The sequence below is a fragment of the Copadichromis virginalis genome, linkage group LG23 (genome assembly GCF_057382275.1).
Source record: "Copadichromis virginalis isolate Kocher_CV1m ecotype Utaka linkage group LG23, C_Virginalis_male_GT1.1, whole genome shotgun sequence".
NCBI classification, from domain to species: domain Eukaryota; kingdom Metazoa; phylum Chordata; class Actinopteri; order Cichliformes; family Cichlidae; genus Copadichromis; species Copadichromis virginalis.
In genome coordinates, this window is record NC_140639.1 from 46,895,849 (window position 1) to 46,913,976 (window position 18,128).

Here is an 18,128-nt window from a genome sequence, read left to right on the forward strand (position 1 = left end):
TCTTGACGTTTCAGCTTGTGTGTCTTGTTCAGTGGTGGTCGTCTTTCAGCCTTTCTTACCTTGGCCATGTCTCTGAGTATTGCACACCTTGTGCTTTTGGGCACTCCAGTGATGTTGCAGCTCTGAAATATGGCCAAACTGGTGGCAAGTGGCATCTTGGCAGCTGCACGCTTGACTTTTCTCAGTTCATGGGCAGTTATTTTGCACCTTGGTTTTTCCACACGCTTCTTGCGACCCTGTTGACTATTTTGAATGAAACGCTTGATTGTTCGATGATCACGCTTCAGAAGCTTTGCAATTTTGAGACTGCTGCATCCCTCTGCAAGATATCTCACTATTTTTGACTTTTCTGAGCCTGTCAAGTCCTTCTTTTGACCCATTTTGCCAAAGGAAAGGACGTTGCCTAATAATTATGCACACCTGATATAGGGTGTTGATGTCATTAGACCACACCCCTTCTCATTACAGAGATGCACATCACCTAATATGCTTAATTGGTAGTAGGCTTTCGAGCCTATACAGCTTGGAGTACGACAACATGCATGAAGAGGATGATGTGGACAAAATACTCATTTGCCTAATAATTCTGCACTCCCTGTATATATTGAAGATATGCATAGCTTATTTGAGAGTTTAAAATTGTGTTAGGTAGGATGTAGAATTATTGTAGAGACACTGACACTGCCCTGGATGCAATAAAGCATCTATCTATCTATGCAATAAAGGCCTGAGTGTGTCATGAATTTAGGAGTAGATTTCTAGGAGACCATCCCCCACTTTGAACTGTGAAAGTAAGACAAAGAGAAGTTAATGTTGAGTGGAGGTTTTGTGAAATGACTACTGAGTCCGGTGCCGTCTGTGGATGCCCGAGGAATAAAAAGAACCGGGGTGAAACTGATTTCGTAACAATATATATACACACACATATATGTCTATATATGTGTGTGTGTGGATAAAGAGAGAGAGAGACAGATCATAGTGGGTATCCTGGACCAGCCCTGCTGGGTGATGTTCGGTGTATAAAACCTTTCTAGTCAACTGGGGTTCAAACCAGGGTCTCTCATTGTTGACCAGTCCACATCACACTTCCTGTGGGTGAATTTGTAACCATATACCTACATTAATTTAATAAACGGTGTTGTGGAAGTTTTCCATTAAATAAAGCCTGCAGACGAGCGGTGAGCAGTAGCTAACATCCTTTAATCAAAACAAAGAACAGAAAAACCCAGCTTGGTGGAGCCTGCATGATCTCACTGAGCCTAGCATGGCCCTCAGTTAAATAAGGCAGTACACAGCTGTTTCACACCTTGAGGTTCACACTCCCTTGCTACCTCCCTTGATTTAAAGCTTAAGATAAAGATGAATAAATAAAGTTAATTATTTAAAAGTTTCTGATAATAAACACATGGACAAATAATAAGGCACAGATTACCCAAGTAGTTGTAACTGTAACTATTAGCTCATGGTGGTTGTAACTGGAGGTGAGCCTGTGGCAGAGAGCTGTTCAAAAGTTTTTGACCATTCAAAAGAATAATCTTTATATAAAGGAAAAAGGAAATGTCATTTGCTCCAAAGATTTGACTAAAACAACCACAAACTGGCACAAAGTGACAACATGAGAAAAGCTTATGAGTCTGATTAATATAATGTGGACCTGCTCACTTCTCATCGTGATTTCTAATCTAATTTGTAAAATCAGATGTTATCCACTATTACTAATATAATATCATAAAGGTTCTTCCTGTTTGTAGCAGCTTTTGTACTACATGCATCTGTAATATAATGGTGTCACCCTGTGGACAGCAAGCAAATATGTTTGTTTTTATATCTATTAAATGAAGTGTTGAGTCTGCAGCTACTGTATGAGCAGGAAACAAATGCTGTTCTGTGAGTGTTTTCCTTTCATCGTCAAAGCTGAACTCATATTTTTTACATACATTAACAGTAACACAGTGGAGCAGGTGTGGGCAAGTGTGCTGTTGTTTTTTAAAAAAGAAATTTAATTAAACAAGATTGAAACAGTCGCAGTGACCTCAGCACGGTCAGTTGGCACCTTTTCTATTAGATCAGCGAGTAAGAAATTCTGAGGGCTTTTCTGATGTGTGATACTGAAAACAGGGAAAGTAATGCTTTCCACGCCAGAAAAAGTTTGAGATCTGACATAAATTAAGTAAATGCCCATTTTTTCCATGACGTGCTGTTACCTCCTCATTTGTGGGTTTTGTTTTTTTTTTGGTTTTTAACGACATTTCCATTCGTGTAGGTGTTTATGGTCGGTGGCCCACCATGCTGGAATCACATTATGTGAATGTGTGTTAGTTTGGTAAATAATCAAGCGGATAGATCAAATAAAATAAGTCCCTGCTGGGTGTCAGGCACTAATGTTGGTGTCATTTCCTTGGTGTTAGTGACTCACTTGCTATAATAGCTACACCAGAAGTCATGAGTTGACCACTGTAGTTTGATCGTCACGGAAAAAATAAAAATATCCTTGAAGAGTTTTGGTCTCCGCTTTTTTGTATGAAAGCTCTCTTTTTCCTCATCACACCAAAGTCTGTGAAATCTAAGCAATCTAAGCTGTTTCGACACATTGTTGGCTTCAACGAGCTTGAGTGGAACGAACCACTGGAAACGATGGCTTTGACAGGTCGTGTGATGTGTGTGAAGTTAAAAGATTATAAACCTTTTCCTTCATAATGTGTACAAACCAGAATGTTTTATTTTTGTGTATCTGTATGCAAACAGAGACAGAAAAAAGATTAAGGTACTAAAACCAAAACCAAAAGAAGTTTAGCATTGCTGAATGATATGACACCCAACAGAAGAGTTTAGTCTGGACCAGAGTGTTTTACAGAAAATGATACAAAGAGTTTCCTCCTGTTTCATTTACGACCAGGACCTGCACTGAGGCGTCAAACCACATGTGAGAAGTGAGCTTTAGTTGCACTCTTAGACTTACTTTTTTAGTCAGACATCTACAGGTAGGACTCACGCGTTACACACAGTTAGTGGTCTGAAAGAGCTTTTTTTGTGTCTTAAATCCATAAAAGATTTAATAATGTAATTGTCCAAAAAAAGAGGCTGGAAATGACAAAATGACCATCTTTAAACTGGCACATAAAGCCTCATGTATTTTCTCTCCTGTCAAATTCATGCACACATCTTCGCCCATAGATACCTGCATGTGCGATATGTTCTTTACTCAGCAGCTTCAAATGTAAAAGTCCGAGTGAGATGGAGATGTTGCTTCGCACCCCGTAGAGTTCTAGTGTGATGGGAGACTGGAACTTGGGCATGGTGTCTAAGAAGAACAGTATATTTAAGAACATAAGTCTACTAAAATCTATACTTTCTTTAACACATTAGCATTTTGTGTTTTTATGTCAGAGTAGCTAAATGGACGTGCAGGGGGGGTTGTGATTTACTTTTTATGTGGCACTTTTGTGATCTTTTGCATGTAACCTGCAAAGGGACTGCACATGCAAATAAGATTAATAATAAATAACAATAAGATTTTAGCTGCTACCTTCATCTCTTATAGGAATCGGCAGAGATGGTAAAACAAAAGCGGTCATTGAGTTCCATGGCATCATGGGAAACGTAGGAAGAAGTATTTTTGAAGCCTTACCCACAGTCTGGAGTAAAAATAAACATATATTGTATGATGGTGGATGGTTGTTTTTTCCTTTCATTAAAAAAACCCTCAAATTTGATGTTAGCTTCCAAAAAGTGGACAACAAAAAGATTTACATTTTAAAGTTTTATTAAAATCCAACAGGGACTTAACATTATGAGGGGAAAAGTGTCTCACCTCTGCAAAGATTAATCAATTCAGCATCTTGAACTTTTCCCGGGGACAGGGCAGTGGTGCAAAGGCAACATGGACTTGTGCAAACACAAATGCACAGCTCTCATTTACGTGTACGTGCAGGAGTATCTGCAGGTAAAACGTGTGCAGTGACGGCGGCTGTCTGACCTTTGACCATGGCAAACCCTCAGAGTTAAGAGCTTTAAGCCTCCACATGATTACAGTTTCAACCTTTTAACTGCAGGTGTTTAACTGGAAACAAATGCAGATATAATGTGTTCTTACATAACTTTAACTGTCATATTACATACTCGCTCATGGTTTTATGAGCTTTTACATTTCTCACTTGCTTTTGTTTTAAGTTTTACAATTTCACCTGCTACCCAGATTTTAGCAGTTTGGTGTTTGAACTTCTGGTCACCTTTTGAACATCTCTAATAGGAGATCACAGATATATTTATACTGCTGAACTAAACTAAAAAAAGATGAACTCTGTCTTCTAAGTGTGACATTTGCTTGGCTTGCTTTGTTCTTTATCTGTGACAGCAGATGAGGCCTCTTGGATCACTTCCTTTCAAAACCATATATGCGCACACACGTGCGTGTACGGTGGCACACACACACATAAAATATGTGAAGTTACTGCGCTCTGACAGGAAATAACCTCGATAATGGAAAGAGGCTGTTCTTTTTAGCTGAATGTGATGAGAACAGTGAAGAAGATGGCTTCTGCTGTCAGCATCGCTGCGTTTCTGCTCTGCTGCTGCTTCGTTTCCTCCACAGGTATGTTTCAATTAATCTGTTTATTCTGTCAGGTTAAGGTTTTTATTGTTAAAATCCAAACTTATTGGTTTACATTTATACCATTTTTTTTTTTTTTTGTCAAGGAAATACTCAATTGAACCTCTCAGCCATGGGCGCTACAAAGATACTTATCCTTTAAAAATACCCACAGAATGCAGTAAAAGTCTATATTTCTGTGTTTCTGTTTGAGTCTCTCAGTGGAAATCTATTTTGTGACTGTAAATAATATAGAAAAACCATTAAAACTACTTTTTTTATTTGTAGTAAACTAAACAATCCAAAATATTTTACCAGTCCTTTAAATATGATTATTTTATTGAGGAAAAACTCAATAAAACTAAAGAGGAACTAACAAATGACCTGTAGTAATACTGTTGGATAGGGCTGCTGACATGAGCGAGGGTGAAGGTTTAGTTCCTGCTGAGGTTTTGGGTGTGCAGGGTTTGTTTTATTGTCATTATTATTATTTTTTAAAAACTTGACTCTGCTTTTCTTTTTCTATATTTGCTTCAAGCTTACTTTCCTTTTTGGTTGTGCTTTCATGCACATTCAAAAAAAGAGGCATGTCTTTGATTTTTGGGGGTGAACTGAAAACCTCGGCCATAAATACATCAATGTTAGACAAAAGAAACAGTCCAGAACGTTCTGCAGACGAAACCCATCGCTGCTGATGTGGTAACTTTGGTCTGAGATGGGGATGAACAGGAAGCGATGCAAAGGTGCAAAAGTAGAGGTGACCCATAGAAGCAGCGAGCGCTCAGCGCAGAAAAGGAGCTGTGAGAGCTGAACAATGGAAAGGATGAAGAATTAAAGTCATAAAAAGAGCAAAAAAAAATTACACTCAAAAATGTTTTAATAAACTGAATTATATGAAATTGCATTTATGAATTTTTATATCAATATATATGAACTAATGGGTTATAAGAACGTTAAAAACATAGAATTTTAAAATTTAGTTTACGTCCATCAAATATTGTAATTCTTAATTTATGGTCACAAAACAAACTAATGAAAGTTGTTTCTGATGTAATTAAATCATAAAGATTCCCTTCTGTTCCCCCTCTTTCCTTTGAGCCGTTTACGTTTAAATCATTTCATGTTTATGTGAATAGATCTGATAAATGCTCAACAGGAGGCGAATTACAAAAAAAGTCATTTCTGTTGAACACACTGTGCATCTTATCGTTGCTGGTTTTTAAATGTCACCTTCTGCTGAGGCGTAATGATGGCGTTGGTGTCTGGTATATGCAGCCTTCACACATTCCTCTATTGTTTGTCAGCATGACAGTTTGAAACGGGGTTATGAACTGCAAAAGCGACTTCACCCGTCAATACGGAACAATTCTGTGAATTTTTGTAGAGGAAACAGCTTCTTTAGAGACCAAGTGACTCATTCTACTCATGTTACTGCCATAAAAATGCTTGTGATTGCAGTTCATTGTCAAATTTGAATCCAATGCTTTATATCACAGTTTATTTCAGTTAACATGTATTCTCGTAGGTGGAAGCTGTTGCTCCTCTGCTCTTCTGCAGGATTCATATGTCATGAGTTACATCATTTCACTTCTTCTTGGTTCACTGTGAGAGGTTTTGATGATTTCAGCATGTTAACAGCTATGTCTGATCTTAATACAGTGTAGTGCTGTCTGTTGTTAGTCCTTATGTCCTTTTTTAAATGTTTTTTTAAGTACACATAAAAGAAAAAACTACATTTCTGGTGATGAGCTCTTGTAGTTGACAGGAAGTGGAAGGTATTCAAAGGTTCACATTGCTGAGTCTAACTTGTGGTTTTCTGATTTAGAGCAGAAAAACACTTTTGTTTAAAGTTAAAGAAAACGGTGGTTCTGCTGAAATTATTATTATTTTTTTCCATTTGCAATAACAAAGGTTTAGGGTAATTACTAATGAGCCACTTTGTGTCCTCCTCTGAGAAAAGACTCACGCAGCCACGACTAGTGACTCAAAACGAGGTTTGGCTAGAAGCTAATTTTTTATAATCATCCTGGAAAATATTAATGTTGTGCTTCATGAGAACATGACTTATATAACCACTCATTTCCTGTGGTTCCCTTCACAGAAATTGAAACTGTGTCAAAGTTGTTCACTGATTGCAAAACCTATTTTACTGAGAACTGTTTTTACATATTCGTGTATTTTGTCTGCTCAGCACCTCGTGATCTCTGATAGATTCCAGTCACCTCTTTAAACATTTACAAATAAAATATATTGATGGCAAACCTTTCACCTTTAGCGCATGTTTAGATGAGGATGCCATCGCTGCACACTGTGGTCTGAAGAGAGACAACAGGATGAAATGTAACCATCATCCAGCCTCAGTGATGGAGTAAAGTGATGTGTGCAGGACGCCCACAGAATATAATGTTACAGACGTTTGTCAGCTCAATCAGTCGAAACTAACAATACGTAACTTCTTACTGACATTATGTGACTAAAATACAACTGCTAACTTTATACTGAAATACCAGCTGTATTCTGGTGACTTGTCAACTTATACATTGTATCTGAATGACATTTGACAGATTTTGTACGTTCATGAGTAGAAGCTCACAAAAAGAAGTCACTCAGAAAAACTGGGACATACAGGAAGTCAGAAAATGTGTTAACAAGCTCTGTACCAACTCAAGCAAGGCATTGTAGACATCTTTGCAGAGAAGCAACTACATTCAAGTTCCAGGGGAATTGAGCATTAACAGTACACAAGTCTTTGCTGTAAACTGGTTGAGAGAGTGGTGGGAAAAAAACTATTGAAACTTGATCAAAACCCATCATTAATTTAAGAGCGGTCCATCGTAGTGCCTGAAAAATGCACAGGAAATGGTGTTAGTTCGAAATGAACTACTAACCACACCGTTAATGCTTAATACTTCAATTAGTCACAGTCATGATGTCATGACAACTAGTTTTGATAGATCTGTAGATGCAATGAATTTTTGATTTTTGCTAGTTTAAAACTAGTAAAATTGTAAACTTGCCCTTATGTTAAAAGAATCATAATTTACCTCAGCTCTGATATATAATTGTTCACAGCTTTTGTAACATGACTACTTTATTTTTTTCATCTATTTTTTGTCTTTCTTCACTTTCCTTTCTGTTTCAAAGGCTCTCAGGATGCTTGTGTGTACGCTGCAACAGGATCAAGCTTTACTGTGCCACTTGGATATAAGTTGAAGGAATCAGAGAGCCTGAAATGGTACAAGGAGGCAATTGCAATCTTTAATAGCAGACAGAAACCGGTGACCCCAGGGAAAAATTATGAAGTTGATTCAACTGGATCACTAAAGCTGACAAAACTGACCAAAGACAAGTCAGGACAATACAGACCAGAGGTTTACAACACAGAGGGAGTGAATGTGGTGGGAAATTTACCAAGTGTGAATTTGTGTGTATTAGGTAAGTAACAACACATTATACATATATTCATTGTGTTTGTGCTACTTATATCACAACAAGCAAGTGTGCTGATCCATCAGAAACTGTTTTAGTCAGATACTATAATTAAGAGTAAAGTCTTTGGTTTTATTATAAAGTCACTGTTCAGTTTTATCAATCAACAGTACTTGTTATTGTAGAAAAGCAGTAGTTTATATAATGTTGATATAATCACATTTTCTGTACTCAGATCCTGTGCAGAAGCTCACAGTGACGAGGACATGTACACCTGATAAGACAAAAGTCACTTTTACTTGCAATGTTGGTAAGGTGAGGACATTGTTTATTGTTGTACTCTACAAATAACTGACTGATAATTAAGATGTTGAAGAATATGTGGGCATAAGCTTCATTTCTCCTCCACTGAAACCAAGCATGATTTGAAGTGTGCTGTCTACAAGCATTTACTCAGATGTTGTTTCAGGAAGTTGTGTTTCTATGTATGTATTATTTAATTATATAGGCTTGGAAATTACTGTATGAAAAGATTATTATATTTCTCATTTTGGTCAGGTTGGACTTGTTAGACTTAAAATCTGAACTTTCCACTAATCCACTAACTAATCGTCTGTTTGTCTACAGAGTGAAAAAATTTCTCAGATCAAATGGTTTATGGATAATAAACCCGTAGAAAAAGAGGCTGGCAAGGAGCTGACAAGACCAGTCAAAGACGTGCTGAATGCTCATTTCTTTTGCAATGTTTCTAACCCCGTCAGCTCTGAGATCAGTCAGCCTGTTCAACAAGACTGCAAGTCCTGTACGTATTATGTGTTATCAAGGGTACAAATGTTCAAATGTGCCTTTTTCCATGTTCGTGAACTGAAGTGGTCATTTTATTGAGCTCATATGTTAACAAGATACTTTTCTTCTCCTTTTATTTTAAAGCTTTTCCTTTTCCTGACACACTATTTGGAATTAGCATCTGGGTTTTTGTGGGTGGTGGAGCAGGTAAGGTTTGTCTTCTGCTTAAAATCTTGACATCATATTTGGGGCTATGGTGTGAAAATGCATAAGAAAGCTTCTGTTTTTTCACTCTTACATCTAATGCAATTTGCTGTTATTACTCACCATCAGGTATTGTTCTGGTGCTGATCCTAATTGTCATCATTTGTTGCATCAAGACCAAACGGAAGAGGCGTTTGAGACTAAAGGGTAAGAATGTGCTTATTTAGTTTGTGCATTCATATTTAAAATATAAGCTGCTGTGCTCACAAAATATCATAATACATAATATATATTATTGATATATTATTTACATTTAAATGACTTATATTTTTACTGGGCCAAACAAATCTCCAATTTTTTTCATTTACTTATTCATTTACATAACTTGCCAAATCTTCCATGTCTGTGCCAAACAGCTTGTTCTGCTACTGACTTGTTTTGACCTTTTGTCTTTTTGCTGCTACAAGTGCTGATGCTACAAGTACTCAGGCACTTGACTGTCAGCACCTGTGGACACTGCTACAAAGGCCATGGTGTCTGAGCATATGTGCAGTAGAGCCTAAACATGTGCAGGGACATTATGTATGTGAGTTGAAAGTTTTCCGACAGCACTTGAATCGCAGGGTTAAGGTGTGGAGAAGACACAGAGAATGGTACGCTGATTGCTGCACCAATAGGGTAACAGTTTCTCAGTGACTGTTGTGTGACTGCCTCAGCTTCAGTGCAGAGAGATATTGAGATACGATTCTTCAGTAGTGGCAATCTTTTATTTCTGATGTCTGGGACCAGACTCTTTCCTCCAAGATGACAGTGCTCACCCGCACAGAGCGCAGTTTATCAGAGAATAACTCCAGTGTTTGGGAGTGGAGAGGATGAAATGGCTTGCCTCTAGTCCTGTGCTCAAGTGACTAACACATCCACATTTGGTTGAGGAATAGGATAGAATGCCACAGCAGTGTATGAGCGAGCTGGTGACCAGTATGAGGAGCAGGTGCCAGGCTGTTGTGGCTCTGTATGCTTCTTCTACATGCTACTGAGGCTAATGAGGCCAGTGTTTGTTAAATGAACAACTGAATAAATTGCAAATATGTCTTGTTTCTTCAGACTTCAATCATCCAATCCAATAAATTCTGACTCCAAACAAGAGTCACCTGCAGCTTAAGCTGGTTAAGTCTGTGCATCGTCAGAAAGCATATTCTTTTTTATAACACTAGGTGGAGTTTGAGTCAGGTTTTTATGTGACATGTGTCTCACAGAGCTCACTATCTGTTGAGCTATTCAGAAGTGAGTAAATATATAGTTAAAACTCTCAGTTCTCTTTTTTTGTTGCTGTTCCAAAACACTTTGTGCCACTTATCATGTCACAAACTGAATACAGCAATGCATTCAGTTTGTGACATGTCGTTCTAGAGAAACACTCATATAATACATCCTGTTATTGCCATGGTTTTCTGTGGTGGCTGACTTTCCACTCTTTCATTTACAATGTGCTCCATGTGTCAGACTCTAAACCAGCTCTTATGGGCTGGGTCTTTAAACAAGATGATCCAATAATGGGACATTAATGCTAATGCCTTCCAAGACATTAGCATTAAATCAACTGACACTAAATACACCTGGAAGTTATGGGATTCAGAGGCTATTGGTGGCTCTTCCTGACTGATGATGCTTCAGACCTGTTGCAAGACCATGGAGAGGATCATACTTCACCTTCGCCCACTAGTCGGGAGAGATATAGATCCGCTGAAATTTGGTTACCAGCCGAACATTAGGGTGGATGATGCCGTCACCTACCTGTTGCATCGGGCCTTCTCTCATCTGGAGAGCGCCAGGTGCACTGTGAGAGTCATGTGTTTTGATTTCTCCAGTGCCTTCAATACAATCAAACCCTCAGTGCTAAGGGAGAAGATGCAGGGAGTGGGAGTGGACCAACAGCTGTCCTCATAGATTAGGGTTTGGACATTGAAACGGTGGAGGAGTACAAATACCTGGGTGTTCACCTCAATAACAAACTGGACTAGTCCACAAACACAAATGCACTCTAAAAAAAAGGTCTATGTTGTCTCCACCTGCTACGGCGGCTGAGATATTTTGGGGTGAACAGGACTCTCCTTGGGACATTTTATGACACTGTGGTGGCATCTGCTATTTTCTATGCAGTGGTGTGCAGGAGTGGTGGCAGAGAGGAACAGAGAAAAACTTAACAAACTGGTCAGGAGTGCCAGCTCTGTCCTGGACTGTCCGCTGAAGTCCATCGAGCAGGTTGGGGAGGAGAGGATGTTGTCTAACCCAGCGGTCCCCAACCCCCGGGCCTCGGACCGGTACCGGTCCGTGAGTCGTTTGGTACCAGGCCGCGAGAGTTGAGGCTCAGGTGTGAAATGTATGGTTTTCAGGGTTTTTATCGGTTTTCAGCGTTATTTTGTTATCGTTTTTATCGTTAACTCTGTTTTCCTGGGTCTTTTCATGTGTGTTATGAATAACTCTTCTTTTTTTTCCAGTACGGGTAATAGTTTTATTTTGTTGTATTTTTCCGCGACACCTTAAAGGCCGTGAAAATATTGTCAGGCATCAACCGGTCCGTGGCGCAAAAAAGGTTGGGGACCGCTGGTCTAACCTAACGTCCATCATGGACATCACCTCCTTATGATTCTGCAGGTCTGACCTGTCACCTATATTTGCTTTAACAGATGAGAGGGAGCTTCGCTTGCAGTGGGGCAATCAGGAACAACAACATCATCATCATCAGCATCATCATCAGCATCATCAACATCCAAATCAAAATAATTCTGATCAGCATCATCACCCCCACCACCATCAGCAGCAGCCGGCAGGCAACACCGGCCCCCGACAACATCGCTCTAAACAGCCACGCACCCAGCAGCGTCCCAGAGCGCCTGAGCCCGCCAACGGCCAACCTCAGCCCAGCCCCAGACGGGCTACGCAGGTAGGACACAGAAGCAGATGACACAGAAGTTTTTTTAGACCAAAAATGATTTATTTTTGCTATTATTCTGACTGCTTAGAATGAAAATTGAAAACAGTAACAGTGAGTCATGTGGAAATACATAATTTAGGTCTGATACACCTTTTTTCACTCTCCTTCAGGTTTCCGCTCCAGGTGGTAACGGCGGCGAAGAGCAGCCTCCTCCTCTTCCTCAGCCCAGGAAGAAAACTCCAAAAGCACCAAAAGAATGAAAAAACTTGAGCTTAGTATATGGAAATAATTTTTAATCTTTTTCTTCATCTTTTTAAAAGCTTGTCTCAAACTATAAATCTATCTGATAATGTGACGCTGAAACTTGACCTGCCAAAGAATTATATATATAGATATTGTAATATTTGTATGTATATAACAAATATTGCGTAGATTTCAGATCCTCTTAGATCAGAAAGTGAGTCTACATGAGGAAACAGACTTCTGAAAGATGTGAGATGTTTTAAATGAACAATCAGACTATAATTTTTTTTATTTTCTTAATTTTTCATTATACTTGAGTAAATTATATGTTAAATACAAAGTAATTGTCAAAGTGTACACATTGACATTTCTGTTTAATGCAACATTATATAGAATATTGCTAGTAGTTGTTACTCTTTGCTACTTATTCCATATTTACATCCTAGAAACAGTTTTACATTTTGGGAAATACTCTTATTTTCACGTTTACCGTTTTTTAGCTTCACTGCTGTTGGCATTTGTATGTTGAATACAGAGCTGAGACCAGCAGCTGGTTAGCTCAGTTTAGCTTGGCTTAGAATAGCTTAGATTCAAATAAAGTGGCTCATATGAGAATGGTAGATTTTTTTTTTGCCTCTTAACATTTGAGGCTTTCTACAAATGTTTTGCCAGGTTAAGCAGGTTAAGCAAAATCTGTCAGACTGCATATAAAAGATGATGTAACCAACTGGTTTCTAAAGTTTCTACAGACTATATACTCAAAACAAATATTCTTGGCCCTCACAGCCCAGTAAAGCCTGAACGATGAAATAATTGCCAGAAAATTCTCATTTTTTTCAAACTACAGCGGTAACTGCAAAACAATATATATCAGTTTGCATATTACATTTGGCATTTTTGTATAAAAAAGAAACTGATGATGGCGGTCTCAAAAACTCACAAAAATTGAAGTATCTTAATCGTTTTGGGCTTGAATGGGATTTTTTGAGTGTAGCTTTTTGAAACCAGGCATCATGTGCAAGGTGTGGATCATACTGAGAAACCGAGAGCCACGCCCTAAAGCATACCCTGCTTTATCACCCTGTTTGAATCAAATGGGGTCCATGTTTTACAAACTAAGCATCATGTTATGGTCATGTGTCTTGTGATACGTTTTATCAGAAAAAAAAGTTTCTTCTGAGGACAAGGGAGAAAAAGGGTCGTTTTCTTTTACATCGCTGTAGAACCAAACTTCTTTTTTAAATCAAAAGAGTCGCCCCCTGTTGGCAATTAGGTAAAACTGCAGGCTCAAAGCACCTCTGCATTGGCTCCGCAGTGCAGAAGTGCCTTTAAAGTATCAAACTATAAAATATCAAACTATATAATATCAAACTTTAACATTTTTTAAACCTCAAAAATGTTTTGCTTACTACAAGAAAACTTGCACATTGTGAATTTTACCATCACGTATACATTATGTAAGAGTGGCTTCACTGCCACTGCAGAAACCTTTTCACACAACATAGTATTCAATTTTCAATCTAGAAGGCTCCTTCTTTCTGGACAAACTACAAAAAGAATGTCACTGCAGATTATTTCATTGTGCGAACAGCCTTTGGTGTACATGTTGCAAAAAGCTAAGGATTTGTCATTTACGTTTTTTATTTTGTAATTTTGCTCACCTTCTTATGACTGCTGTCTGCTGTAGTTAACTAAATTTTACTAGAAAGTTAACTATCCGCATTGTTTGGATTGACATGTGCGTTTGTATTTGTATGTATTTGTGTATGTGTCAGTGTAAACTGTGCACAGTGGTCTTTTTAAATAAATGGTGTCGTTATGATTTGCAGTATAAGTTTGGGAGTGAATGTTTCAAACTGCGTCATTTTCACCTCTGCACTTTTCTGAGTGCACAGAGCGATGCAAGCAGACGGTTGTTGTGTGTGATTCATATATCCTGTCTTTTTGCTGAAAATGTGTTTGTGGCTTTCTACATGCAGGCTTAGTGTGTGTGTGTGTGTGTGTGTGTGTGTGTGTGTGTGTGTGTGTGTGTGTGTGTGTGTGTGGATGATTTCCTGTACTTGTCGGTTTATAGCAACAGAAAATTGCCACATTTAGTGTCAGATTCTGTTCTTTCTTCACTAAAGTGATATTATGTTACTGTAAATGTTTTAGTTTATTGTCTGCCTTATCAGGCTTCATTGTGTGTGAACAACAATGACTGAATGATGGGCACGCCCACACAGTGCTGCTGTTCGCTTATTTTCACACCTTCCAGTGCATCTTTACATATTTTCCTCGTGTCATATCTAGAGACATCTAGAGCTGCTGTGAAAAATGCAGGGCCTGCTGCACTGTGGTGTGATCTATGTGGTGCAAAACTGAAAAGAGGAACCATTTTGATAGCTTTGCATTTTGATAATAATTATACAGTCTATGTTCAAAAGATCCACGTTTTAGTTCAGTATTATTTGTTAACGCAAACAGGCCAAATTCCTAGACACATCCCTTCAGCTGCTCATTAACACCGATATCCAGTCTGTTAATCATATGGCACCAGCTCAATGAGACAAACCTGCTGAGGTTCAAACTGAGCATCAGAAAGGACATTTAAGTGACTTTGAACATGCCATGGTTGTTGGCGGCAGATGAGCTGGTCTGACTATTTCAGAATCTGCTGATCTGCTGAGATTTTTCCACACAGCCATCTCTAAGGTTTACACAGAAAAGACTGAAAAGGAGAAAATATACAGTGAGCTGCAATTCATAAGGATGAAAATTCCTTGTTGATGCCAGAGTGGCTCCGTGCAGCTCTGGCCCGGTGTTGTCAAAACCACATTAGTTTGCAGCAAACTGATATCACAGTGGCTATATTAGTAAGATATGCATCGCTGTTATTAATCTATGGTGTGGTGATATTGTTTGTGTTTCTCTGACTGAAAAGCATCAGCAGCATGGACTGACTGGGTTATGATGGTGATGAAAATGAATAGATCAGTAACACAATAAAAACTGAACCCAACAGTGAAGGAGATCGTCTATTTTTTGTGAGCTTTGTTTTACTCGCATGGTTTAAATACAGTGATAAGTGATCATCTTTGATTCATTTCCGTTTTATTTATATATTCTCAAATAAAAACAACAGTTGCCTGCAGGTGCTTTATATTGCAAGGTAAAGAGAACCAGACGATCCCCACTAGAGTGGGAAGGAAAAACTCCCTTTTAACAGGATGAAACCTGAGGGAGGGGCAGCCATCTGCTACAAGTTTGGTAAGGTTCTGGGACTGGTCTCACTCAAGATGACAGACTATAGGACATTACTGCAGGATTTACTGATGTGTTGTGTTGTCTGGCTTTCATGGATCTCAGATCTTACCCAGCACTGTCTGTCATCGTCTCCAAAACACCAAATGATTGAATATTTTATAGAAGAGTGGTTGTTCATCCCTTCGTGCCACTTTTGGAGTCACTGTCGAGGTTTGGCAGTGTGGCAGAGAGGTGTGTGTTGTGGCTCAGCTGCAGAGGGAGAGGTGACGTGGATGGTTGAAGGGGCAGCACCAGGAGAAGCTGGAGAGGTGTCGGGACCAAAGAGGAGCAATATTGTGAGCAGCTGGCACGCTGCTGGAGCAATGCCTGGGAAATTTACATTGTACATTGAAAAGTAATAAACATGAAACCCAGAGCACGGTGTGTGAGAGTGTGTGTCATGTGTGTGTCTTGCATTTATACAGCAGAAAGATTGTGAAGTTAACATAACAAGCAGCACTTTGACAGATTACACAATTGCAATTCACTATTTTGGTTTCCTTTCTTAACCCACCCCTCTTCCTTTTTCTCACTTCCTTTCATCGCCTTCTTCATCTTTGGCATCTTGCGTTCTGTCTTCGCCGCCCATCGTTTAACCGAAATGTTCAGAGGATTGTTCCTCACTTTTAAATGAGCTAGCAGTTCTGGATGGAAATATCAGTTTGCTCTTTCCTTCTTAGCCTACGCCTGTTTCACTGAGCTCTTTAAGCTTTCTAGTCGTGTGAGAGGAATAAGATGTTTAAGATTAAGCACTTGCTTTTGCTTTCTTTCTGGGTGTTGTCATGTTCATGTATGCAGTTTAAAAAAAAAAAAAGCTGTGTAGAAGAAATCATATAGAGCAGGGGTGGGCAACTCCAGGCCTCGAGAGCTGGTGTCCTGCAGGTTTTAGATGTCCTTGATCCAACAGCTGATTTAAATGGCTAAATTAGCTCCTCAACATGTCTTGAAGTTCTCCAGATTCCTGGTAATGAACTAACCATTTGATTCAGGTGTGGTGACCCAGGGTGAGATCTAAAACCTACAGGACACCGGCTCTCCAGGACTAACGTTCCCTACCTCTTATGTAGAGGGTTGCAGTTTCATTCACAAGCAATGTGTAGGACCCGATGGCCTGATATCTCAATGTTGTGTAAAATAATACCTATGGAGTTCCCCTAGTTACACTTTTTGTAAACAAAGGTAAACAAGTGACTTCTTGCATGTGACTCATTCCCACAAATAGTTTGTCATTCTTCAAGTGAAAACCACCAGGTGCAACATGCAAGCTCAACAATTCACACCTTGGATAAAAAATAAGTGAAGGTCACAGGATGGAGACTTTAACATGTATGAACGTGGACATGGAGACCGACCCACATTTGTGTGGGTCGGTCAGCTTGTGTAAATGAGTGTAAACAACACTGGATCAAAAACATTCTGCTCTCTGATGTTTTTGAGGAAATACATGGAACTAATTTCGCAGACGTTGTTCATGATCTGCTGAACTTGAACTGGATCTCCTGAGCGGTTAGCCCTCTCCCCTCACAGCAAGAGGGCTGTGGGTTTGAACCTGTGGGTTGGCTAGGCCCTTTCCTCAGTTTGTGAAGTTACCATGTGACCTGTGCCTGTGTGTGTACACCGATCTTCTCCAGACGCATGCATTAAGTTAACTTACAATTCTAAATTGGCCATAGTTGTGAATGTGAGTGTGGATGGTTGTCTGGTTCTGTATGTTAACCCTGCAGCTGGAGATCAGATGTCCCTCTTTAAGTAGGACTACACAGGATTTTTTCTGTCCCACATCTTGAGACAATGTCCCACATTTTGACTGGCTATGGCTGTGTCCAATGCTGTGTACAGTGAAAGTCACAAGCTACCAAAAAGGCACAGAGTCAAAGTTACACTGTAAATTTTGGTGAATGTGATGGAAACAGGAGAAAATGTGGTGTGAAGTGACACAGTATGTGTGTCATAATTTGCTAAAAATGGCTAAAAGGTCTGCTATAGGTCAAAAAAGGATGCTGAAACTCAAAGACTGGTACCAGACAGAACACCAGCAGTAGGGTAATGAAAGAATAAAGTAGCCAGTAGGTACCAAGACCGGTCTTTGTGCCAGGGGACAGTGTCTGGATGTGCTGCCCTGTATGCATGAAGGGCTTGCAATCATGACAGGGCTAAGCTGGTGTATCAGCAGCGGCGGATCTAGAGAAATTTTCTTAGGGTGGCAAAGAAATCACATGGGGTGGCAAAATCAAAGCCTTTTTTTTCACAAACACACATTCAAATGCAATAAGTATACACGTTTGTCATGTAAATATCATCTATAACTTAATTATTTTCTGAAGCCCACATAATTAAACACTTTAGTTACATAAAACATGTGATTTTATGTACTGTATGGCTTGTATAATAAATAGATATGTAGCCCAATAAGTATAAAATCCAGAAAGCTACACAACATGGGGCGGTTCATTTACAAACACAAATCTAATTTAAGTTTCACACTGTTTTTTGTTAGAAAAAAAATCTAATTGTTACATGCTTAAATTACACAAAATGTCAGAAATCTGCACTGTCATGAACAAAGATCTGTGTTGAAGTCTGTTGGAGGTGCAGCGAGTCCGTGGACCCCAGAGGGTTAATAACACTCACCTTTATTCCATTTCCAGAGTGCAACAA

General features: G+C 39.1%; 1 protein-coding gene across 2 annotated transcripts; it reads left to right on the plus strand.

The window, feature by feature from the left end:
• Positions 1 to 4,458: 4,458 nt before the first annotated feature.
• Positions 4,459 to 14,013, plus strand: LOC146681834 (uncharacterized). Of its 2 annotated transcripts, none has more exons than XM_085448238.1 (8): positions 4,459 to 4,591; positions 7,733 to 8,023; positions 8,253 to 8,332; positions 8,645 to 8,819; positions 8,954 to 9,010; positions 9,137 to 9,214; positions 11,695 to 11,951; positions 12,113 to 14,013. In XM_085448238.1, the coding sequence occupies exons 1-8, from the start codon at positions 4,513 to 4,515 to the stop codon at positions 12,200 to 12,202; spliced, it is 1,107 nt and encodes a 368-aa protein (XP_085304364.1). In that variant the 5' UTR covers positions 4,459 to 4,512; the 3' UTR covers positions 12,203 to 14,013. The 2 variants fall into 2 exon arrangements, with proteins under 2 accessions (XP_085304364.1, XP_085304363.1); XM_085448237.1 differs by having other exon boundaries at positions 4,460 to 4,591; positions 8,948 to 9,010.
• The last annotated feature ends 4,115 nt before the right edge of the window (positions 14,014 to 18,128 follow it).

Bases quoted from the DNA above. Each gene is read 5' to 3' on its own strand.
- LOC146681834 (XM_085448237.1), top strand. From the start codon at position 4,513: ATGAGAACAGTGAAGAAGATGGCTTCTGCTGTCAGCATCGCTGCGTTT. The intron at 8,820-8,947 runs GTACGTATTATG...TTTATTTTAAAG, and splicing joins TCAACAAGACTGCAAGTCCT to CTTTTCCTTTTCCTGACACA. The intron at 9,011-9,136 runs GTAAGGTTTGTC...ACTCACCATCAG, and splicing joins TTTTGTGGGTGGTGGAGCAG to GTATTGTTCTGGTGCTGATC.